Here is a 25,714-nt window from a genome sequence, read left to right on the forward strand (position 1 = left end):
GAAGTGAGATGGGGAAGGAGGGAGAGCCAAGACCAGCATGATTTACCAAATGGGCCAACACTTGGTATCAGGAACAACTGATTATTTGACCTCAAGAATGGACTAGTGCATCTCAGGACAATTCATATGGGGAGAAAGTAAGAATTGATCTGTTTACCCCAATGGGATGTTAATTCCAGGCTGCATATGAGTGGAGCCTGCCGGTATCTCGACTCTCTGAGTGGACAGGGACGCTCTGGGGAGGAGCATGCCCATGGTACCGGCAGCAGGAGATGAGGTGCTGCTGATTTGTGCTTATTGAAACCCAAAAGGCGCTGTCTGCCACCAGTGGTAGCTGGCCACAACCCAAAAGAAGCGCTGCATAACAAGGATTTAATACTCTTTAAGACACAGCCAGATACTTGTATAGTTCAAAAAAGCCTTGGTGTGTCCTTAAGAAAATGGGATATTTGCCAGTCTCACATTGATTCTCTCATGTCCTATTACAACATGAGGCAATAGAAAAACTATTTCCAATAGTAAAGTTAGAGCACAGGGCTAGGTCATGTTCAGACTGAAAGAGGCTGAAACCATCCACTTCTGTTAAAGATATGGAAACTGAGGCTGTTCACAAGTTCCTCAGAATCCACTTTTCTTTTTTTTTCAGTTTTTAAATTTTTTAATTTGTTTCAAAGTTAAACCCAAGACATATTGACTTCACTGGGAAATCCAGTGAAGGTTTGCTGAATTGTCCAGGCCTGTACCATCACAGGACAATGTTTGGATGTTCAGAGCAAAAAAAATTTCAATGCTATAGAGTTTCAAAAAGGTAAGAAAGAACATTTGAAATAGGATCATTCTAACAGGAAATTTCTTTTTTTTTTTTTTAAAGATTTTTTTTGATGTGGACCGTTTTTAAAGTCTTTATTGAATTTGTTACAATATTGCTTCTGTTTTCTGTTTTGGTTTTTTGGCCACGAGGCATGTGGGATCTTAGCTCCCCGACCAGGGGTCGAACCCACACCCCCTGCACTGGAAGAAGTCTTAACCACTGGACTGGGAAGTCCCAATAGGAAATTTCTTTTTGGTGTTTCTGTAACTCTGTTATTGTGCTAGTAAAATATTTCTTCCCTTTAACATTAAAAATTATTCATAGGTATTGCTATTCCCCCCCTATTTTTAATTGTTAGAGCCCCAGAAAAATGAGGACTAATATATTAAAGTCACAAAAAAACTTTGTGATAAGATATTACTCTGGGCTTTTATTTTTTTAATTTTCAAATAAAAATACCTTACTTTCTATTAGTTTAAATAATTTTTTTAGTAAAGTTCTCTCTCAAAGTTTACTTGGTAACATTGGAAATGATTTAGCCTTTTGGAAATAACACCGCAAAAACAGGATTTATATACTTTGATGATATAATCGGTCACAGGTTGAACCTATTAAAAAAATTAAGGCTAGTTTCTTTTTTAATTTAAAAAAGTTTTACTTAATTGCTTATATAAAAAACATTAAAATAATCCTACATACAGTTACAAAGGACGGTACAGCTTGAAAAAGTCTCTTGTAATTTCGAGGAAATGAACATGATGTATCCATGATGTTCTAACAATATGAAATTTTAAAAACTAAAGACTTCTAATTCTTAGTAAAGCCAGAAGAATTAAACGACCTCAATAGGAACATATTCATTTTAGTCAACCACTTTTATGGACTGAATGCTTGTGAGAGACTGGGTGTGAGTTGATCTGGTTCCGAGAGATCTGGAAGCTGAGGTACTACTTTCAGGGTGAATGGTCCGGGGATATTTTGCTGCAGTAGCTTGCGGAATGGTTTGCTGAAAAGGCAAAAATATGCTTCAACAATTCAATAAAATTATACATACTAAATATCATTTCATTATCTATAACTTAACCCAACAAACATTACTACATGTAGATTCCTATTAGGGTCTTCCACTTAGAAAAGTCATCTTTAAAATACTTGAAGTAAAATTATATATATTATATCAAAACATTCACTGTGTATTTCAAAAGCTCTACGATACAGCTTTTACTTAAAATAAATGAATGGAATCTTTTGAAACAAAGATCCTCATGTCAGATTCTGCTTTAATAAGGTTTTCTCTTTAAAGAAAAGGAGAAATAACCTCTTTTCTTAAAGTATTTTATGTAAATGTTTCTTTGTACATAAATAACTGGATAACCATTACACAATGGGAGAGATTCTTGCAACTAGGATGCAATTTTAGTTGCTAACCACCTAATCTGACCCTGACAAAAGAGCTATTTCTCCTTAGGGATGACGGGCAAGAGAACCTGTAGAAACAGATTCGTGGTACCACTGGCATCATGATCTACAAAACATGGCACAGGATGAAGCAGCACTAGGAGCAAGCAATTATCCAGCAGATGGAGCTCAAGTGTCAGAAATCTGATGAATGGTTTATTAGTAATAACTGTTTCTAGTAGTTCTAGTTCTTAGGATCCTGGGATAAAATGAAAAATAAAAATAGTACAGAGGACTGCCACTGTGCCTGTTACACAATCCAAAGTACGTAATAATGGAAGCAGTTTATGGCTATTGAATTTGTGCCCAATTACTGAAGAGTAATTGAACATACTAAATAAAGGGCAGTTTGAGAGATAAATATCAGAAACAGGGGTTGTAAGTCTTTAGTTCCTTGGTTTTTCTTCTGTAAAATATCATTCCAATCAGTACAAAAAAACAGGTTGTCTGAATTAAAAATAAATACATGTGTGCTCTCTTTATATCTCCCTTACCTTATGAATGGACAGTCTCTCTCCCCCTATCCCTTTATAAACATCATATGTGCTGATAAAAATAGAAATGAGTTAATTTCTTCTCATCTTTGATACCTAATCTCACATTTTCAAAAATACGTAGAGAAGTCATCTAAGGACTTTCAGAGGCTGTCCAACCTATGAAGGCTAAGATGATCCTCTACCCTCGATGTGTTCCATTTGGACTTGGTACCTCCATCTCAGTCTGCCACTTCACTGTGGTCACACTTTACCTGAAGCTAAATTTAAACAATCAATCCAGCTTCTTTTGACTTAATCATCTAGTAACAATCTAGTGTTCAGAAAAGAAAAGGATTTAAAATCATTCCTTTTATCTTTTTGACATATTAAGCAGACAGGAATGTTGCTTAACATTGAGAATTTATATAAAGGCCTTCTTTTTTAAAATCAATCCTTGTTTCTCTTTAGGGATGTGTTCTTGTAACTTTTAGAAATTAAACTTTTTGAGACAATTGTTGATTCATATGCGATTGTAAGAAATAACACAGAGATATCCCGTGTATCCTTCTCTAGTAACTTTTATTAAGTTAAATTTGCTTATAGCTTTACAATTTACAAAGTGCCTTTACACATCTCATTTAATTTTCATGTTATCTTATTTAATCCTGAATCCTGACAATAACTCTAGGAGCTAAGTACTCTTATTGCTCCCGTTTTACACATGAAAAAATGGAGGCTCAAATATTTTACTTGATTTGTACACAATCACAAAGGCAGTAAGTAGCGAAACTGAGGCACTAACTCAGATTTTCTTGTTTTTTTTTTTTTTTGCTTAAATTCCATGTACTTTCCTTTATATCACATGAATCTATTGCAACCTGATTTTTTTCCAAATTAGAAATACGTTGACAATTATATTTGAAAACGAAGACTTCAAAAAATAAAAAAAAGGAGGAAAAATTAAAAACCATAAAAGTAGGTGTTTATCTTAGAGTAAAAAATCTGCTATATGGACAGCACTTAATGAGTAAACAGTTTTTGTCTTTTTTTTTTTAATTAATGAGAAATCATTTATATACTTTACCGTTTTGGCCATCAATACACTGGATTAATTGTATTTAATAATTTTTATACTACTGAGAAGAAACAATGTTTCTGAAATTAATTTCCTGAAATAGGAAAGGTAGATTTAAAGCAGGTGTGATAATTATAAGTATATAAAGACTGTAACAGTAAAGGCAGAACAAGTACCAGTTGTCATGGATTTTGATCTTCTCTTCAACATGTCATTTAAGTGTTTATTAGTCTATCAACTCTCAGGAAAAAGATTTTTTGACAAGAAGTTATCAAATGCAGACTCACCACTGTGACCGGATGATGTTTTTCCACAACGACGGAGCTCATGGGAGGAGAAACTCCCATTATAGCTAAACTGCTACTGATTCTATTTTTTGAAGCAAAATCACATCTCCCTGTGATCCGGGCTGTGATTGTTCTTCCAGCTTTCTGTTGTGCTGATGTCACAACCCTGGGCCCATACTAAAAAACAAAGAAATATTCAGTTGGTAGAAAACCCATGGCAAAATTTATGGTACTTTTGCTTCTATAACTTATAAAGAAAATACACTGGCACTTAAAATAATTGTATATGCAACCAACTCTAACATGGGGAAAAATTTTTAAACAATAAGGCAAAAAGCAAAACATAAAACCAAGCACCCCAAACACCCCTTTAACCTTGGTATACCAACTATTTTATAGGATTTTAGGAACTTCTAAAACTTTATTCTGAAATAATTATAGATTCATAGGAAGTTGCAAAGAGAGCATAGAGAAGTCCTGTGTATTCTTCACCCAGTTTCCTGCAATGATTACATCTTATATAATTACAGTATAATTACAATATCAAAACCAGGAGGCGATGTTGGAATGATGCCTGGGTATAGATCTATGTCACTTTATCACATGTGTAGATTCCTGTAACTATCACTGCAATCAAGATACAGAACTATTCCATCACCACAAAGCTCTCCCTCGTGCTGTCCTTTCTTTAGAGTCATACCCATCTCCCTTCCCAAACAATCCCTAATTCTTGAACCACTAATCTGTTTTATGAATTTCTGACCCTTATGGATAAATCATCATTACTCATATGCTTTTGTGTCTTCCCCTTTTTCTTATGGCATTGTTAATATACTTTTTTTCATGAATAGAGACCAGCTATCATTTCTTTTTGAATTTTTGAATTTTATTTATTTTTATACAGCAGGTTCTTCTTAGTTATCAATTTTATACATGAGACCAGCTATCTTTTTTTTTTTTTAATTTAATTTATTTATTTTTGGTTGTGCTGGGTCTTCATTGCTGCGCGCGGGCTTTCTCTAGTTGCGGCGAGTGGGGGCTGCTCTTCATTGCGGTGCGTGGGCTTCTCACTGCGGTGGCTTCTCTTGTTGCGGAGCATGGGCTCTAGGCGCACGGGCTTCAGTAGTTGTGGCACACGGGCTCAGTAGTTGTGGCTCGCGGGCTCTAGAGCACAGGCTCAGTAGCTGTGGCGCACGGGCTTAGTTGCTCTTCGGCATGTGGGATCTTCCTGGACCTGAGCTCGAACCCGTGTCCCCTGCATTGGCAAGCGGATTCTTAACCACTGCGCCATCAGGGAAGCCCCCCAGCTATCATTTTTAATGAGAGTTTTTATATCAACAAACTGCAGTTTAACTGTCCCAGTTCTTTTCCTATTATATATAGCAAATTTTTGTAATTAAAAAAAAAAAAAGGATTTTTCTTTTTTTTTTTGGTTGTACCACGCAGCTTGTGGGATCTTAGTTCCCCGACCAGGGGTGGAACCCAGGCCCTCAGCAGTGAAAGCACAGAGTCCTAACCACTGGAGCACCAAGGAATTCCTGGATTTTCCTTTTCCTTTGAGAGTTATTTGTAGAATGTATTGCAAAAAGCGAGATGATCGGGCTTCCCTGGTGGCGCAGTGGTTGGGAGTCTGCCTGCCAATGCAGGGGACACGGGTTCGAGCCCTGGTCTGGGAAGATCCCACATGCCGTGGAGCAACTAGGCCCGTGAGCCACAACTGCTGAGCCTGTGCGTCTGGAGCCTGTTCTCCGCAACAGGAGAGGCCGCGATAGTGAGAGGCCCGCGCACCACGATGAAGAGTGGCCCCCGCTTGCCGCAACTAGAGAAAGCCCTCGCACAGAAACGAAGACCCAACACAGCCATAAATAAATAAATAAATAAATAAATAAATAAATAAATAAAATTAAAAAAAAAAAAAGCGAGATGATCATATCAAAAGGTAATGTCAGGTTTTACAGTTTCTGTTGCTGACCACTGGACAGTACACCAGAAAGATTACATTCACGTCAGGAGTAATACATACAGGTACTCATTTGTTTTTTTTCATGATCAACTAATTACATTAGCTGGGCAAAAATCAAAAGGAGTAAGAAAAAAAAGGGAAATGACCTATTTAAAAAACCCCAATATTTGTATCTTAATATCTGACATGGAAACAATGCAGATTATTGGTTGAGAGTACAGGGCTCTGAAGCCAGATTGTCAAAGTCTGAATTACAGTTGCATTAGTAATTGTGTCCACTGGCAAGTTACTCTCCCTAAGCCTCAATTTCCTCATTTATGAAACAGGGAGATCAGGCCCAACTGACTAATGCTAGCCTTTCACTTTCTGTTCAGATGAAGAGCAAAGTTAGAAGAGAAACTTTACTGAATAGCTTAAAAATCCAATTAAAACCCCTCGATTATTTCAAATGGAGTTAGAAAAAGTAAAGTGCCATCTATTGTTCAACTTTGTGAACTGCAATAGTACATTTGCTTGTATAACTGCCTAATATACATGTATTTTCAGTAAACGTGCTGCCGAAGCGAGCACATAGGTTTTTTGAAAATATTTTCCACCATGAAATTCTGATATTTTATTTAACATACTGATGATGTCTGCAGAAAGGAAATAATTTTACAGGTGAAAATATTCTTTCACTGGAATGGTAATCCTCCCTTCTCCAGTTATTTGTCTCCTGATTCTCTGCAGTTTACTTTCCACACACACCTCCTTTTAGCTACTGGAAATTACTGAAGAAGACTAGAAAAAGTTTTGAATGTTCATAGGAAGCTTCTGTGATTCAAATGAAGAGAAAGATAGCCAGGCCTGGATCACAAATCTCTCTTCTTTTCCTGTTCCCAACAATAATGGTTTCATGTAAGGTAAGTAATCCAAGTAATGTATTTGTTTTTGCTTTTGTCAATATGGTTCTTTTTAAAAACAAGAAGACATATTTGAGGTAAATCTGAGTATTAAATAAGAAAGGAAGAAAACTAGCATGGCACTTACAGATTGATTTACTTGTGATTCTCCTTTCTCTCTCTCTAACCCTAAATGCTGTACTTATGTGAATGAAATTGAATGGGTGTCTGTTTTGAAGGAGCAGGATGTAGTTGGAGGGGTGGGTTAAGAAGAAGGGCTGTCTATATAATATTGTGTTTTTCAGGTTTCAAAGGCTTCAAAATTATCTCAGGTGACCAGATTGTTTCAAAAAATAAAATAAAAAATAAATAAAGTGGTAAGTACACTCATTCATTCAGTTCTCCTTATGCATGTTCAGATTCAGATATAAACCCAGATGTACAAATGGTGTAGTCATATTTTAAGAAGGGAATTTTGAAAAATCTAGCTCTATGTGTTATCTGGATATGCAACATGAATGACAAACCAGAAATTTAAATAAATACTCACTGTCTTTATTTAAATGAGATCATCAGTATAGGATCACACTTCAAAATGTGTAATCATGAAAAATAAACACAGCTTGCACGCATGTCAGGGTTGAATTTTAGTGCCTTATTTCTAAATCAAAACTCCCCCACACATTCAAATTTCTCTTAAGTCATATTTAAGAAATGCAAAATAGCAGATCTCAACATATTTTTCCCCAAAGTTAGTAGCTTCCAAAAGGCAGAAATTCAAGGGACTTCCCCAGTGGTGCAGTGGTTAAGAATCCGCCTGCCAACGCAGGGGACATGGGTTCGAGCCCTGGTCTGGGAAGATCCCACATGCCGCGGAGCAACTAAGCCCGTGCGCCACAACTACTGAGCCCACGTGCCACAACTACTGAAGCCCGTGCGCCTAGAGCCCGTGCTCTGCAACAAGAGAAGCCACCGCAATGAGAAGCCCACGCACCGCAACAAAGAGTAGCCCCCGCTTGTCACAACTAGAGAAAGCCCGTGTGCAGCAACAAAGACCCAACACAGACAAAAATAAATTAAAAAAAAAAAGAAAAGCAAAAGGCTGGAATACTTCAGATGATCAATTGTCTGGCTGACTCAATGCGTCCCTTAGCTGCAGAGAGGTGCCTAGCACTACGGCACCTTCTAATGGCCTGCATTAACTCTTTTTTTTTTTTTTTTTTTTTTGGCTGCGTTGGGTCTTAGTTGCGGCACACAGGATCTTCACTGAGGCACGTAGGCGTCTCTCTAGTTGAGGCACGTGGGCTCAGTAGTTGTGGCGCGTGGGCTTAATTGCCCCATGGCATGAGAGATCTTAGTTCCCCGACCAGGGATCGAACCCATTTTCCCTGCATTGGAAGGCGGATTCTTAACCACTGGACCTCCAGGGAAGTCCCTGTAACTCTTAATTAAGACCTAAAACCTACTCTGCCATCTTCCTTCCTCTCACGTAAGTGGTTAGGGTCAGGGAGGAGAGGGAGACAAGCAAATCTGAATCATCCCAGCACCTTTATAGAACTGTACATGCCTTTGTGCCAGATCCAAGCCAGAGTAGGGAAGAAGGGCATAGGGTTTTTGAAAAAAAAAGCCCTGCAGAGGTGAGTCTCATAAGCTTGGCCTGTATCCGTGTGCCCTTCACTTGAGAGATACTGAAGAATACAGGTTTAACAACAGGAGGCTGAGAAGTCAAAACCACAGTACGCATATTAATAGCTTGATTAATTTAACTTCAGGTAAATTCTCCTACAAATACACCATCCTCATTCAGTACTCTTCCCCCTCTATGGACTCCTCTATTAGCAGCTAGTGACTTTAGGAAGAACAATTCGTATCTTCATTCCAATTATAAATGAAAACTTAAAACCTAATCAAGATGGAGTCACTACAGAGTAGTGTTAATATGTCTGCATCCAGGAAAAGGGAAGCTGTAGTTAAATAAGAATATACAAAAAAGCCATTAGCCTCCTAAGCCCTTGAAAATACCCACTAATTTCCTTTAAAATTAAAAAGTTCTTCATTTTTGTTTAATTATCACTACTGTGATAGAATTTTCGGGTACTCTTTTCATTACAAATTCATGTTTTAGCTACTTTGTGTATTAAATATTTTCTGTGGATTGGCCTAAAGACCATATAGACTTTTTTCTCCATGGGAAAATATGTTCTGAGTTCAAAATAGCCAATATACAAACAAGTTTGGAACCCTTTTCCCAACATAGGCACCTGAGTTAACTGTACTGACCATTTCTTCCTGTGTAGCGGAAGCTGTAGCTGTCGGTGCAGCGCCGCGAGGAGCAGAAACAGGAAGGTGAACAGCGGAAGGGGAAGCAGCCCCGGCAGGAGTGATGGAAGCAGCAGAGGGAAAGGCAGCAGTGCAGGTGGCTCCCAGGGCCGCCGCTGGCGGGGACGGCGGCACTGCAGCCGCTGAGGACGTCGGAGGAGCTGAAGGATCCAAATGAGAAGAATGTTCTTTTCCTTGAACACCAGGACCACACTCTTCCCTTTTATTACTTGTGAAGTCTGTCCCTATAAATCACAAATTAGTTCCATTAACACTCTTCCAAGTTAAGATTACTTTAATCTTCCTAACAGTGAAAACACATAATCTCTAAAATGTGGTCCAACAGAAATGTAGAACCGTGTCACATACTGGATAGGTTAACGCTGTTCGGTTAATGCAGTTTGTCAGTGTTAACTGGTTAATGTCAGCATTAACCACTAAAGACTTCAGACCAGTTCCTTCAACATGTGAAAGCTAATGAATGATTTGCTCTTACGTAAAAAAAGAAATTATGTACTCAGCTGGGACCTTGCAACCACTATAATAATATGGTCACATTGTGCCTAAAGATTTATGTTCTTTGCATTATTTAATACAACTATCCTGATAAATGGCCTGGTATTTAGATCTTTAGAATAATTTTCTGATATCACCATACCCTCTTCATTTACCATCTATTGCTCTTAGCCTAACAAAACGAATGTATTTTTAATTCTTGATTTTTTTCAGCAAACAATAATAAATCAATAAGTAACACTAAAATCTTTACTTTTGATACTGTAAAAGAAATGAGTTCTTGCAGGTAGATTATATGTCATGAACTAAGAGCATATTTGCACACTTAGCTGATTTTAGTGACACATATATAGAAACCTTCTCTCAAAACTGAACCTTAATCTTAGATCAAAGGAATAAATAACGTCAGCTTCCAGAAGCCAGGATGAAGGGTCCCATTCGAGATTTCTGCCCGCCCCCCCCCAGTATTAGAATTTGGTTAAAATTTCCATTTAAGACTACATCTTCAGGGCTTCCCTGGTGGCACAGTGGTTAAGAATCCGCCTGCCAATGCAGGGGACATGGGTTCGATCCCTGGTCCAGGAGCAACTAAGCCCGTGAGCCACAACTACAGAGCCCGTGCACCACAATTACTGAAGCCCACACACCTAGAGCCCGTGCTCCGCGACAAGAGAAGCCACCGCAATAAGAAGCCTGTTCACCGCAACTAGAGAAAGCCTGTGTGCATCAACGAAGACCCAACATAGCCAAAAATAAATAAATAAAATATATAAATTAAAAAAAAAAAAAAAGACTATATCTTCCTGGTACCAAACATCAGGGTGAGGATTTCAATATTCAGTCACTGAGATGTTTCAGAATATATGAATAGAGGGCATTATGTAGCCCTATGTTGAAAAGGTTTTCCATGTTGTCCTCATTCCAGAAATTCCAGAAATTTGGACTTCTGTATAAGTTCTATCCAGAAATTTGGACTTCTGTATAAGTTCTTGTCTTAGACTATCTTTATATAAAATAGAGCAATAGTTACTTCATTAACAAAGTTTAATGAGGATTATAATGCATAGGTCCTTTGAAATAATTTGATGAAAGAGATGACTTCAACATAAAATACTGCTTTTGCTTTGAAAACAAAACACACACACACTGAGTTTTAACATGTTTTTCATAGAAAGTGACTGATTGTCTCTCTTTTTAGGTGGGTGGCAGACTTATCAGATGTGGAACCAGTATAGTAATTATTCTCGCTTTAATTGGGTATGTTTTTCAGTTGGAAAGCATTTTCCTACTGTTCCTAAAACTACTTTAAAAATTGGCAGGTATCCCTTTAAAGGCCATTTGTATTGACATATTTTGTCTACCTCTATAGACACTTTTATCCAAGCTATAGAAACTTTTATCCAAGCTATAAGATTTATTAGGATATTTTACAACATGAGATGCACTGCAGATTATGGTTAGCAGAGAATCAGAAGAGATAACAAAAAAAATCAAATATTTATTTTGCTCTAACAAGTAGAGCAGTACATTAGAAACACTGTATTATTAAAATCTGCATTATAAAAAACAATTGCTTTAAGGGGGCCAGAGGTAATTTTTTTTTTCTTGTGAGAATTTTTTTTTTAATAAATTTATTTTTTTAATTTACTTTTGGCTGCCTTGGGTCTTCGTTGCTGTGCATGGGCTTTCTCTAGTTGTGGTGAGCAGGAGCTACTCTTCGTTGCGGTGCGCCGGGTTCTCATTGTGGTGGCTTCTCTTGTTGCAGAGCATGGGCTCTAGGTGCACAGGCTTCAGTAGTTGTGGCATGAGGGCTCAGTAGTTGTGGCATGCAGGTTCTAGAGCACAGGCTCAGTAGTTGTGGTGCACGGGCTTAGTTGCTCTGCAGCATGTGGGATCTTCCCGGACCAGGGCTCGAACCCGTGTCCCCTGCACTGGCAGGTGGATTCTTAACCACTGGGCCACCAGGGAAGTCCCTCTTGTGAGAATTTTTAAAAATTTATTTTAATAGCTGTTATTAAAATGCCACAAGACAAATATCACAGAGCAAATCCAGCATTACATTACACTGAACTTGTGCCTTTGGTAGCTCCATCAACACTAGTGTGTACTGCTAACATGTGTCTTACTAGTCCTGTTATCTTTATTCCCCATTGTTATGGTAAGCAAAGCACAAGGGGACATCCCTGGCAGTCCAGTGGTTAAGACTCCGTGCTTCCGGGCTTCCCTGGTGGCGCAGTGGTTGAGAATCTGCCTGCCAATGCAGGGGACACGGGTTCGAGCCCTGGTCTGGGAGGATCCCACATGCCGCAGAGCAACTAAGCCCGTGTGCCACAACTGCTGAGCTTGCGCGTCTGGAGCCTGTGCTCCGCAATGAGAGGCTGCGATAGTGAGAGGCCCGCGCAACCTCGATGAAGAGTAGCCCCCGGTTGCTGCAACTAGAGAAAGCCCTCGCACAGAAACGAAGACCCAACACAGCCAAAAAATAAATAAATAAATAAATAAATAAAGTGAAATTCTTTAAAAAAAAAAGACTCCGTGCTTCCAATGCAAGGGGTGCAGGTTCAATCCCTGGTCGGGGAACTAGGATCCCACGTGCCGCACGGCACGGCCAAAATTAAACAAAACAAAACAAAGCAAAGCACAAGGCCACTCAAAACAGCTGGGATCCCAGAACCTGGCATTAGCTGTAGATGACAGTAGACTTAAAAGCAACAGGAGCAAAATAAATCATGTTGTATAATTATCAGAATACATTTTCTCCAAGTCCTGTTATGGATATTTGCCTGTAAGAGACATAGCTGTATTTGAACTTAAAATTTAAGATGGTAAATTCATTAAGGTGGTAAAACACTGTCCTAAGTAAATTCGTAACCTTTTTTTTTATATATAAATTTATTTCGTAACCTTCTTAAGTAGGTTATGAGAAGTAGATTTCTTGCAATTGAATGTAGCAAGTTCTAATGATTATAATTTCTCACTGTACTTGTGAAACCCAGTATCTGTTACAAGTAGATAATTAAATTCTTCAATTTAGTACATACAACTTGCTAACAATTACAACCGAAAGCAGACTATCCAATCATTGGGGATGGTAAGTTTGTTTTTAGCATTAATACTCAATTAAAAAACAATTTACTAGAGAAATCAAGTACTTATTTGGGTATTAGCAAGATAAACCATTCAGCCTCAAGATTCTATGATTCTAAGTTTTTAACTTGCATGTGGGCCACACACCATGACTGCTTCAGAAAGAAAACGATTTGCCTTAACTCACTACCGTCCATAGCGCACACAATTGAAATAAAAACTGTTTGTTGATGCTTTAAAATGAGGGCATAACAAGCACAGACAAGTTATTCACAGGAATGAAATCATATTAATGATGGTACAAAATGAAACTGTCCTGATAAATAAACTGAGTTTCAAACAGGATTTAATATGAGGAAATACTGCAAAAATGTTCAATGTTTACATGAAACTTTGGAGGCTGACTTAAGACTGCAATAATTATATCATGAGTATCCTCTTACATGTTAAAGTATTTTTTGTCTTGTAAAGTGCTTTCAATTATATTTCACTGCATTCTCACAAGAACCCTCTATGAAGCAGGTAAGGAAGATTTATATTATCTTTGTTCAGAGAAGAAAACTAAAACCCAGTGAGGAAAATAGGCCTTCTTGTAAATTGGTGGCAAAGCTGTTCTAAGCCATGTGGATGATAAAAGCCACTCAGATCCTAGCCAATATATGGACCTTTCTTGACATAGAATTATTTTACTCAACTTCTATAGACAGGCCTATATTTATATTTGCTGAAAATGAGTTTTAGTTGAGGACTCTCTTGCACTGGAAGACAAGCAATTTTTTAAAAACGGGAAACCAGGAATAGACAAGAAATATTTAATAATGAAAACAGTCTAAGGAATTTGGCTACTTAGAAAAAAACAGAAATGAAATTTTATACTTAAAGGCATTACCATTATAGTTTAAAAAGCCTCAAAATAATGTTATACATTCAAAGCATTATTATAACATTGAGCCTAAATACTTGAGTTAACAGTTTACTTGATCAGATATAAGACACTGTAAGTAACCATGACTGAGAGAATTTTCATGGCAGATTTAACACTGGATATAACACCATGATATTAAAAATAGCAGTGCCTGGATAAGACATAGGTACTGCAGAAAATTAGTACTGCAGACCACACCAATCACTGAAATCTCCTTAAATCCTTTTTAAAAGTAGGCAGAGAATCTTAAACAAAATACTAACCTGTATCACCTCTGTTTTGAAATATAGTCATGGCTTCAAGATTTAATGCACATACACCCCTCATGAAAGCTTTCTTCATGGAATCTTCAAAGTGCTCTTTTTCATGCTGCATCCTTTGGATCTCAGCTTTTGCATTTTCCAAAACTCCAGATAACTAAAATCAGGAAAATTTTTAAAAAGAAGAGAAAAAAATTGAGACACAAGGAAGAATATCTATTGTTTAAAAAAAAAAAAAAAAGAGACTTACACTGTGAAGTTATTTTTGTGTGAAATACTAAAATCACTTTACCACATACCTCTTCTGCTGTGTCTCAATTTATTTTAAAAGATGCATCTAACCTCTATTGTCTCCATCAACAAACCATTTTCATTCCTAACCATAAAGTCAAGGTTTAAACAAAGGGAATTTTACACCAGTCCCAATCCTGATTGATGTGTTCTAATTATACAAAATGATGTTATTTCTCACCATAAAATTTTTATGTAGGATACTAAACAAAAAATATTAAGAGCCCCAAACAGCCCTCACCCCTTCAGAAAAAAATAACTAAATGCCTGCAACAGTAACAGATTTTTCTTTTTTTCTTTTTTTACTAGATGTTATCTATAGAATTTAAAGTGCAAAGTGCCATTAGGTACAACACTTTCCCACAGACCAGATCTAAAGGGACTGCATGGGGCTTCCCTGGTGGCGCAGTGGTTAAGAATCCGCCTGCCGATGCAGGGGACATGGGTTCGAGCACTGGTCCGGGAAGATCCCACATGCCACGGAGCAGCTAAGCCCGTGCGCCACAACTACTGAAGCCCCTGCGCCTAGAGCCTGTGCTCTGCAACTAGAGAAGCCACCGCAATGAGAAGCCTGCGCACCGCAACGAAGAGTAGCCCCCGCTCTCCGCAACTAGAGAAAGCCCAGCGCAACAATGAAGACCCAATGCAGCCAAAAATAAAAAATAAATAAAAATAAATTTAAAAAAATAAAAAAATAAAGGGACTGCATTTTTTTGCATGTCATTTTCAATTGCAGAAAATTATTTGCATAATAAAACTTTAAGAATTTAGTGTTATAATGATGAAAAAAATTTTTTTCCTCTTAATATTTGATTTCAAGAGGCCTACTGCATTCTTTAGTATGGTTTTTATCTTCATTTTGGGTCTCAAACGTTTTCCCATGGAAACAATGTTAATATTGTTATAAGTCTAAATAACGTCAATTTATATACAACCACTTTATACCAACCTTATAAAAACATAGTATATTTAAAATAACATCAGGATAAACACTTCTGTTTTCGGTCTTTATTTCTGGCTAAATAAATGCCGAAAGAAGCCTAAGAAAGTATGCTTTCTTAGAGATGTATGGGTCTGTGGCTGATTTACATTTCCAAGAGAAATGTACATGCAAGAGATTTAACACAGGTTTGGAGGTCAAAGTTATAACTATTTAAAAGAACAAATAGTCTGTAAGTCTGACTAGTACTGTTTGTTCCCAGTAGTCTCATTTGAACCCACACTGCACTGAATGAAATTGGAGAAATGGGTTACTCTGCCTAACTGTAAACTAACAGTGAGTGATGCTACCCATCTTTTTTATTTTTATTAAAAAAAGTGAAAATAAAACAAAGTTTACCACAGCAACTTTGGCTTCATAGTCATTGGAAATCTGGACACAGACTTCCTCAGCTCTTGCTTGGCAAGCTCGCTCCACCACTTCTTTCCACTGCTTCTGTACTATGGCCCGCCAGCCTCTCCAGACTTTCTTCAGTAAAGTTCTCTGGAAGTACTGGTCAGCTAGTTTACTTTCATAAACCTAAACGAAAGTAATATACAACCTCAAAAACACAGTGGACTGGTAAAATATACTGGCAGTAATAACAAAAAACATAAGCCTGAGGGAAGCAGGGTACATGCGTTATCATTTAATACTGTGTAACAGTGTTCTTCTCATGTGCAGATGGGAGGACAGGCTTAAAGAGGTTAAGCAACCTGCCTAGGTCACACAGGCAGAAAGGGAAAAGCCAACCTTGCCTCATTCCAGAGCCTAAGCTCTTATCCATTACATCATTGCTTTATGCAACTAATTAAGGTAGGGGGGAAACAAAAAAACAAATGAAAGAAAATGAGTTAACTTGCCCCTTGCCATCTTGGTTATGAATTCACATGACCTTTTAGCTGAAAACAGGACTAGGAGCTGGAAGGCAGAAGGGGTGGTGACTGTGGCTCCAGATGGCCCTGCTTCCTCTACAGCTTGGTGGCCACCACCATAAGCAGATTAATTTAATTTACATACTTTACCATCATATTTAGTACCAAAATGATCCTAGTAGGAACATATGCTATTCTTCTTTTATCAATGAATTTAAATTCTTTTGAAGGAGCATTTCCAATTTTTGATTTTCTTAAAAAATGTTTTTATTCAAAAACTGATGGCAACTTCAACTATTTCAACTAACAGTTAAACATATTCTCATTATGTCACCCAATAAATAACTTTCAAAATATGACTCAGTTTTAAATAGCTCTTTTAAATATGGTTAATGTAGATTTAATCTATTGGGATTAATTTTTTTAAAAAAGCACTAATAAGTATTCTTAAAGGAGAAATCCTGTTCCATGACAGTAACAGTCTTTTCCTTAAATATTAATCTCTTAGAACTAAATGCACAAAGATTACTCCAGGACTCACATGGGCATCATATATAAAAAAATTATATATATATATATATATATATATATATATATATATATAATCTCCATCCCCTACACTCTTTGAGTCTCTGTATTCTGCCTTCTTGTGGGATACATATATACTTTCATACTTTTCTACTTCTGATACAATAATTTACTATTCTCAGCTTATATTTATACTGATATACTGATTCAGCTCACTTAATTAAAAGATATTCAAGTTTATATATAAACTAAGGATAATTTTTAAAAAGCTTTATGGACATGGATTTCTTTAATTCTTATTAAGGCAAGTTATGCAACAAACGTTTATGCAATTTTATAATGTATTGTATTGCCTCTTTATGAAGATGATATATTCAGGCATTTTAGAAGTAGAAATAATATAGAAAGCATATGATATGCTAAAGGTGATAAATTCATGTGATAACATCTGAAGTCAAATCTGTTAAAGGGGATTCCACCACCAGGACATCTGTAATTTAGGTACAGTCCTTATTAACCTACTATGAAGTAGAAAATGATATATCAATAAGTCTATAAAATATAAGAAGTATTTTTCCCAAACCATACCAAAATCAAGTTCCTTTAAAACAAGAGTAACATTAAATTGTTAATTCATTTTGACTTATTAAAAAAATCTTTCTTTGACTTGAACAAGAGTTCTAATACATGATTCTAAATGCTTCTGAGTTCAGAAGTCTAATAAGTGTCAGTCTGCTTTTCTTTTTCACACTTACGTCCTGTCTGGATTTGACATGGCTGATTCGCCAGCGGAAGAATGTTCTCATCAACTCTATCCTCTCCTTTTGCTTGCCTATGGCATGAGACAAGCTAGAAATCACCTGTAAACAGCAATCAGTAAACTGGTTTTTTTATATATCAAAAAATGCTAGAGAGAGTACTTATGGATCACTACTGTGTTCATCCAGTTAACCTCATTAAAAAAACGTTCCCATATGAATACACTACTTATCAATGAATGAAGGGGAACAAAAGAGGAAAGAAATCTTCATTATGTGTATCCTGGTAATAATCGGTAAAATGTTTATATACAGTATATGAAAATTAATATGATCACTGGAATTTAATTCAAGAAAAACAACCATACATTTGAGAGTTTTACTATGTATACAAAATGTTTTTATTCACTAGACTTGAGGGCAGAGACCAGGTTTAAAATATCTTTCTAGTCCCTAAACACCTTCAATACCTTGGATTAGAAGTTTCTCAATAATTGTTTAATGATTTTCTGGATTCAACAAACTCATAAAAGCAAATAATTGTTACACTTTGATGTACTTTTTCAGTGATATTATTCCTGTTCTTTTTTTAAAAAAAAATCTATGAAGGCTTTTAAATCCCGAGATAATATTCTCTCTTATAAAGAACTGAGTAACTGAAATATATATCTAAAAATGGCCCCATTAAAAAGAGATTTGGTAAATTAGGCATATTTACTGAGAGACATTTATTCTGGTTCTTTAAATAATTTTCAAAAGTGGAAAAGGGCAGGAATTCTAAGATACTAGTAATAGTCCATTAAGCTGTGTAGTGGCACATGGCTGTTCACTTTATTTTCAAAAACTGGACATGCATATATACTCTTTGCGTGTGACACTTTTGAAATAAAAAAGGTAAATTTAATAAAATATTTTAAAACCTTAGGAGAGAATTTTGAGGGTAACAGAGAAAATGACTAACATTAGTATCTATTGTTTCAAAAAAGCAAACTACGTAAAATGATCAATTTTACACTGCACCCCATAACACCCCCAAAAAAGTATATTTAAAAAAACCGATAATCTTAACTAGTTCATTAAAACAGTGAGTGCTGCATCTGCGGACAAGTAGCTGAGGTGTCTGCTGTGAGTCCCTCTTCTCTGAAGGTCACCATCCTCCTGGGGGAGCTACAGATTTGCTGCCCATCTGCTTTGTTCAAGGTGCCATTGGGAAGCACAAAATTAGCACAGATTTGAACCCTACTCTCAGGTTCTTAAGAGGCTGACAGAAAGTGAAATAAACAGTGCTCTTGTGCTTATCAACAAAATGAAGGACTTCATTAATGAATAAAGACATATCACAGATAGAATGTGGGATACTTACGCCCCTCCGAAAGGATGGTTTAAAATGTGGGTAATGCTGGTTCCCTGACATTCTCTTAAGGGCAGTTAGGAAGAAAAGATTGGGAAGTAAAAACTAGTGTTCCCACACTTAATATGCACTCTTAAAGCACACCAAACATGATGGCAAAGATAAAATGACATGATCCTGGCACATTTAACGTGAAGAATAAATCTTATTTCTATGCATCTATTATCCTACCAGTTTCTGAAATGATCTTCCCTTTGTATCTTGTAATGATCTAAACAATCAGTTCCTGGCATTTATTACCTAGCAAGACATTTACTGAATCTCAGTTAAAAAGCAGTATGAAAAAGAAGACCTCATCTTTTCTCCCAATGGAGACTTCATAGGTTTTTTGCAGCTCCTTCAAGCTGTTGATCTGGCTGCACAGTTGTTTTATATCTGCTGCATGCTTTTCTCTCTCTTTTTTCATTTCCATTCGGTGCCAGTCAATAAAATTCAGTCTCCATTTACTTAGTTCAGATATGACGTTTGTCTGAAAAATAAATATACTGACAATTAAGTAGTCTGTTCCTTAATACCGCTTCATAAAATGACACTGAAATTAAGAAAAATTTTTAAAAAATCAGAACAATCAACATAAGAGCTATTAAAAAAAATCCACTAATGAAAACATCTGCAAGTTCAACAGTCACAGCTCTTCTTAGTTCACATTCTCCATACTAAGGCCATGATTTTTTTTCCCCTATTTTAAGTTACTTTGTATGAAACCTTAGTGTCATTAAAATTTTTTTTAGGTCTCATTCATTAATAAACAGTTCCTTTGTTTACTCAAGGACTTAAATATCCATATTAAGGTGGATCAGAGAAAAAGGAAATGCAGGACTATGGCCTAGGCTGAGCCACAGGACTGGGATATTTATATAAAGATGAACAGTGGAAACCATTGGAGTTGATGCTTTCTTCCTCCGAATCATTCATCACAACAGCCACCTAACAACAAATTGCTAAGACTGATCCCTTTTCACCCTACTGACTGGCATAAATAAAAAGACCAAATAATCATGTTATCAAAAATTGGATAATAGTATCAAAAAACTGGGTAACAGTATGGTTAACTGAACATAGGACAATTTTTAAATGGTTGGTGGTACATTACTCCAATGGACTTAACGCCACAATTAGAAGTATGAAACCTATTCCCTGGGGAAAAATGATAGAAATTATACTAAAAGATTACTTCTAGAATTTAAGGTTCCAAATAATGGAGAAAATATAGATGCCACAAAACTCTCATGACCATAATTTCTCCATATATGTGAATACTCAGCTTAGTTTTCTCAAACTATGTTTCAGAAAAACTGTCATCTTCTCCATTATATTTTAAATAGCAGAAAAACTGCCATTTCTGGATTACTTTGTTTTATTTAGAGACCACTAACATCACCAAAATAAAAATCAATTTTTACTGATTTATCAGTTGTACACTGTGGTTGCTATAAGATTGGCTATAAAATGAATACATGTTGCTAAAATTGGGTCTTATGCTTCATATAAAAGGAAACATTTCCATTAGTCATAGGTACAATGTGGGAAAGGCTCAATAGGTGTCTCTCTCAGTCACACAGGCTGAGCCTTTCAAAACATCTTGAGAAGTTCAGTAGCACATGCAGAGCTGTTCCAGCAACTATTTAAAACCTTGCTATTCAAAGTATGGCTTCTGAACCATCACCTGGGAGCTTGTTAGAAATGCACCATCTTAGGGACTTCCCTGGTGGTGCAGTGGTTAAGAATCTGCCTCCAGTGCAGGGGACATAGGTTCGAGCCCTGGTCCGGGAAGATCCCACATGCCACGGAGCAACTAGGCCTGTGCTCCACAACTACTGAGCCCGCGCTCTAGAGCCTGCAAGCCACAACTACTGAGCCCACGTGCCACAACTACTGAAGCCCGGGAGCCTAGAGCCTGTGCTCCACAACAAAAGAAGCCACCACAATGAGAAGCGCGCACACAGCAATGAAGAGTAGCCCCGGCTCACCGCAACTAGAGAAAGCCCATGTGCAGCAACGAAGACCCAATGCAGCCAAAAATAAATAAATAAAACTAAATAAAAAATTTAAAAAAAAAGTGGTACAGATCTAACTATGTGCGTTTCAAAAAAAAAAAGAAATGCACCATCTTGGACCATGGCCAAGACCGACTGAGTAAGAAGCTGCAGTTTAACAGAATCCCCAGGTGATTCATATGGACGTTAACGATTGAGAGGCACAGATTTAAGACACTGGACTGATCTAAGGCAACTAAAGTTTTTTTTTTAACTTTTTAATTCAAAGAAAAGAATAAACAGTGGAATCAAGAGCAAAACTGCTATACTACATATTAAACAATGTAAGTGAACACTGTAATACCTTAAGACCTGAACTCCAATGATCAAGCACATTTTCCATCTTTTGAAGGTTTTCATCAGAAATAAGAAAATCGGTCCCAACTACTTCATGGGCATCTACAGGACTAGAATTAGACCTTGGTGAGGGAGAGTCAACTAAAAGATTCGAACTGAAAAAGTCCATAACCAGGTGAGGTGACTTCCTTGGGGACGACACTGGTGATGACCCTAGAAGAAAAGAAAAGTTGGAGTGGTTAGCTAAATTGAAAATAACCCAAATTGGTAAGGAGTTATACTGGAAGCCTACAAGATGTCAGTTATCTATGGAGGCTGAGGAAAATGCAGAGAATGGACTTTCAGTGTACTGAATCTGGCTATTTTAAATTTCAGTATTGTCACTGATTTAGGACTGACCAGCACAAGAAGTCTCCTACACTTCCCTCCCCCACCCACAAATGACCTCTATCCCAAATAAGGATGTTTCATATACCTAGGTATAGCCTGAGCTGAAACTATTATCATTCACATCATCATAGCAACATTTACTAAGTGCTTTTTATGTTCCTGTAATAAAAACGTCATAAGGATTAGCTCATAATACACACTACTCTAAGAAAAAGGTATTATTATCTCCATTTTACTGATGAGGAAACTGAGGTTTAGAAAGGGTTAAGTAATTGACCAACGTCAGAGTGGCTGTATATAAGTCATTATTACTTTATGTAAAACAATGGGGTGGGGTTTTTTTAAAAATTAATTAATTAATTAATTAATTTATTTTTGGCTGTGTTGGGTCCCCGTTTCTGCGCGAGGGCCTTCTCCAGTTGCGGCGAGCGGGGGCCACTCTTCATCGCGGTGGGCAGGCCTCTCACTATCGCGGCCTCTCTTGCTGCGGAGCACAGGCTCCAGACGCGCAGGCTCAGTAGTTGTGGCTCACGGGCCCAGCTGCTCCGCGGCATGTGGGATCCTCCCAGACCAGGGCTCGAACCCATGTCCCCTGCATTGGCAGGCGGACTCTCAATCACTGCACCACCAGGGAAGCCCCTGGGGTGGGTTTTAACACTACTAAAATTCAACACTATAAGAGACTAGTTTAGTTTATCAGACACTCAGTTGTAAGGCACCCTGTGAGCCTTCAACATACAGGTGAGAAATATATGTATCTATATATATGTATGTACATATGTACATCACTCCCACCTCCTTCCCATGTACATGGGGGGTTGGTGTGAGAGCCAGAGCCAGAAAGAGAATTGGTATCTATCTTTAAAAAGCACAAAAATAGAAAAGTTACTATTTTATCACACATGAATATTGGAATTACAGACTATTCATCATAATTTCTCATGTATCTCACACTTTTACTATAAGAGTCCTAATAACCAAGACTGAAGGGCTTTCCTCTTTTCCTTACTGAATGTATCAAACAAAGAATAATCTACTATAGAACTTGTTATTTAAAAGTAAGTCTTTCCAGAATACTTTGCAAAAGGGAAAATCGTTCCCTAATACATATATTTTGTGTAAAAAAATGTATCAAAAAATGGTTCAGGCTAGTCATACAATGAAACACTACCTACACGTTCTGAAGATGGTTAAGGAACCCAAAGAAAAAGGCAGAATGACAAAGTACGTGAATATTCTCTTTTACTACAATTAGATCTGCACTCAGGGAAAAAGCATGGCTCTGCTTTTTTTTTTTTTTTTTAAATATATACTCATCTTTTAAAAAATAGCATCAACTTAGTAATTTGGGAGGCTCCAAGTCTTCCATTTATAAGTGAGAAAACTAAAGGATAGAGGCACTTCTTTTATGGTGGCTTAAATGGTCCTTACATTAAATAACACTGAATCACATAGTAAGAAAAGTCTATTTTTATTATTCTATGTCAAAGAAAAAGTTTCAGTCTGGTGTTAGTATGCTTTTACAACCTCTTTAACACTTGCTAATCTTACCCCTCAACAAAGAAAAAACAGACTTCAGGCTGAACATATCATCACTACTAGTATTCAATCAAAATTTAACAACTTTGTTTTAGTTGCATTTATTTTAACCATTGCTTTCTAATTGTAACAAGTATATATTATTTTTATGCGATAATCAATAATGACAGATATAAATTTTCCTTTTAAAATGGATTTAAGCTAAAAATGAATATATCTAAAGAAAAACACTAAATGATAGGACAGGTGGTGTAAAGATGGGACCAACGTCATTAAATTTGTACATGGACGCCTGAAAGTTGGGAAATAATGTTCTGGTTTATGAAAAACATTAAATTGGCCAAAATGATATCCCATTAAATCTTTAAAAATATTTGCCCTTTGGGACTTCCCCGGTGGTCCAGTGGGTAAGACTCCACACTCCCAACACAAGGGGCCCGGGTTCGATCCCTGGTTGGGGAACTAGATCCCTCATGCATGCCACAACTAAAAGATCCCACGTGCTGCAACGAAGATCCCACGTGCTGCAACTAAGACCTAGCACAACCAAAATAAATAAATAAATATTTTAAAAAAAAATCTGCCCTCTAATCTAGCAGTTTTAAGAAAAAAATGTCACACATTATAATGCATTAACCTGTTTTAATTGTAGTATCTGGACATCTTGCAAAATAATTTATTTTTTTTAAAGATTTTTTTTTTTAAATTAATTAATTATTTATTTATTTATCCATTCATGGCTGTGTTGGGTCTTCGTTTCTGTGCGAGGGCCCTCTCCAGTTGCGGCAAGTGGGGGCCACCCTTCATCGCGGTGCGCCGGCCTCTCACTATCGCGGCCTCTCCTGTTGCGGAGCACAGGCTCCAGACGCGCAGGCTCAGCAATTGTGGCTCACGGGCCTAGTTGCTCCGCGGCATGCGGGATATTCCCGGACCAGGGCTCGAACCCGTGTTCCCTGCATTGGCAGGCAGACTCTCAACCACTGCACCACCAGGGAAGCCCTAAAGATTTTTTTGATGTGGACCATTTTTAAAGTCTTTATTGAATTTGTTAAAATATCGCTTCTGTTTTATGTTTTGTTTTTTTGGCTGAGAGGCATGTGGGATCTTAGCTCCCCAACCTGGGATTGAACCTGCACCCCCTGCACTGGAAGGTGAAGTCTTAACCACTGGACTGCCAGGGAAGTCCCCAAAATTATTTTATTTATTTATTTTTATAAATTTATTTATTTAATTTATTTATTTTTGGCTGCATTGGATCTTCGCTGCTGCACACGGGCTTTCTCTAGTTGCAGCGAGTGGGGGCTACTCTTCGTTACGGTGTGCGGGCTTCTCACTGCAGTGGCTTCTTTGTTGCGGAGCACAGGCTCTAGGCATGCAGGCTTCAGTAGTTGCAGCATGCGGGCTCAGCAGTTGTGGCTCACGGGCTCTAGAGCGTGGGCTCAGTAGTTGTGGCGCACGGGCTTAGTTTGCTCCACGGCATGTGGGATCTTCCTGGACCAGGGCTCGAACCCGTGTCCCCTGAATTGGCAGGCAGATTCTCAACCACTGCACCACCAGGGAAGCCCCCAAAATTATTTTAAATAGTATTACTTAATAAATTAGCAATAATAGCATTTAAAAATCCTGCCAATAAGTAATATGCTGCAATTATTCCCCTTACTACATGGGTAATATTCACCAAGCACAAAATGTTGTATATTAATAAAAAGAAGCTAAGCAAAAGTCATACCGTCTGTCTTTGAATGACTTGAAATATTTAAATCACATCTTTTTCCAACTTCCATCCTCGTTTCTCTTACTGCAGGGCTATTTCCTGCTGAAAAGAAAGAGATTTTTCTTTTAATTAAACCCAACCAGTCTTATGTAGAATGCCTAATCACACATACCTAATTTAAGAAGGTAGCTGTACACGAGTCAGATTTTAGAACAAGGAAAATACAGTATGCTGGGGATACAGGAACATTAAGACAAAGAATAGGAAGAAAGAAAAAAATTTGACTAGAAAAGTCTTATTGTATCATTAATAAGCTCAATTCACCCAAAAAATATGAAAAAGAATTCAGTCTACTAATGGCATTCAATTCACACTAAAAGAGTAAGTGGATGAATGACATTAGAACTTAGAAAAGCTGTCTTATCCTACAACACTGGATATTTCCGGGGCCCACTGCTTTTCACTAGCTGCATTCAAACTAAAGTGACACCGGTTACCCCCAAATAGGGACTTCTTTACTTCCACCTCAGAAACCTTTAGTCAATACATGGCGAAAAGGAAACTGGGAAAAAAACCTCACAAGGATGGCTGTGTCAGAGGCTTACAGAGACTTTGCCTACTTCAACACACCCTATTTATACCAAGCAACGGCAATACCAAGAGTAAAGAGAATGGGATAAATTTACATAGTCCATTCTAACCAAGTCTGTGTGTGAATCAGGATATCTAAACTCACTGCATGTTGTATGCTTAGATCTCAAATCCTTTTTGAAAAGGGCAGACCATAAACAAATGAATACTATCTTACATGCTAGAAAAGACCAGGGTTCTTAGGTCC

The 25,714-nt window shown here is 37.3% G+C and overlaps 1 protein-coding gene across 6 annotated transcripts in view; it reads right to left on the minus strand.

The window, feature by feature from the left end:
- Window positions 1-1,324: 1,324 nt before the first annotated feature.
- POC5 (POC5 centriolar protein) overlaps window positions 1,325-25,714 on the minus strand; it is a 36,041-nt gene continuing 11,651 nt past the window's right edge. Inside the window, exons 4-12 of one of the 6 annotated variants that reach the window (XM_059919353.1) lie at window positions 24,892-24,978; window positions 21,241-21,446; window positions 19,193-19,369; window positions 17,487-17,591; window positions 15,689-15,868; window positions 14,062-14,215; window positions 9,232-9,515; window positions 4,108-4,284; window positions 1,326-1,817 (exon numbers count right to left, since the gene is read on the minus strand). In XM_059919353.1, the coding sequence (XP_059775336.1) occupies window positions 1,674-1,817; window positions 4,108-4,284; window positions 9,232-9,515; window positions 14,062-14,215; window positions 15,689-15,868; window positions 17,487-17,591; window positions 19,193-19,369; window positions 21,241-21,446; window positions 24,892-24,978 (1,514 nt within the window). In that variant the 3' untranslated portion in view covers window positions 1,326-1,673. Of the gene's footprint in view, window positions 1,818-4,107; window positions 4,285-9,231; window positions 9,516-14,061; window positions 14,216-15,688; window positions 15,869-17,486; window positions 17,592-19,192; window positions 19,370-21,240; window positions 21,447-24,891; window positions 24,979-25,714 lie in introns of all 6 variants that reach the window. The other 5 variants (XM_059919354.1, XM_059919359.1, XM_059919357.1 and 2 more) reach the window with 5 other exon arrangements.

The sequence above is a fragment of the Balaenoptera ricei genome, chromosome 3, assembly GCF_028023285.1.
Source record: "Balaenoptera ricei isolate mBalRic1 chromosome 3, mBalRic1.hap2, whole genome shotgun sequence".
In the NCBI taxonomy this organism is placed as follows: Eukaryota; Metazoa; Chordata; class Mammalia; order Artiodactyla; family Balaenopteridae; genus Balaenoptera; species Balaenoptera ricei.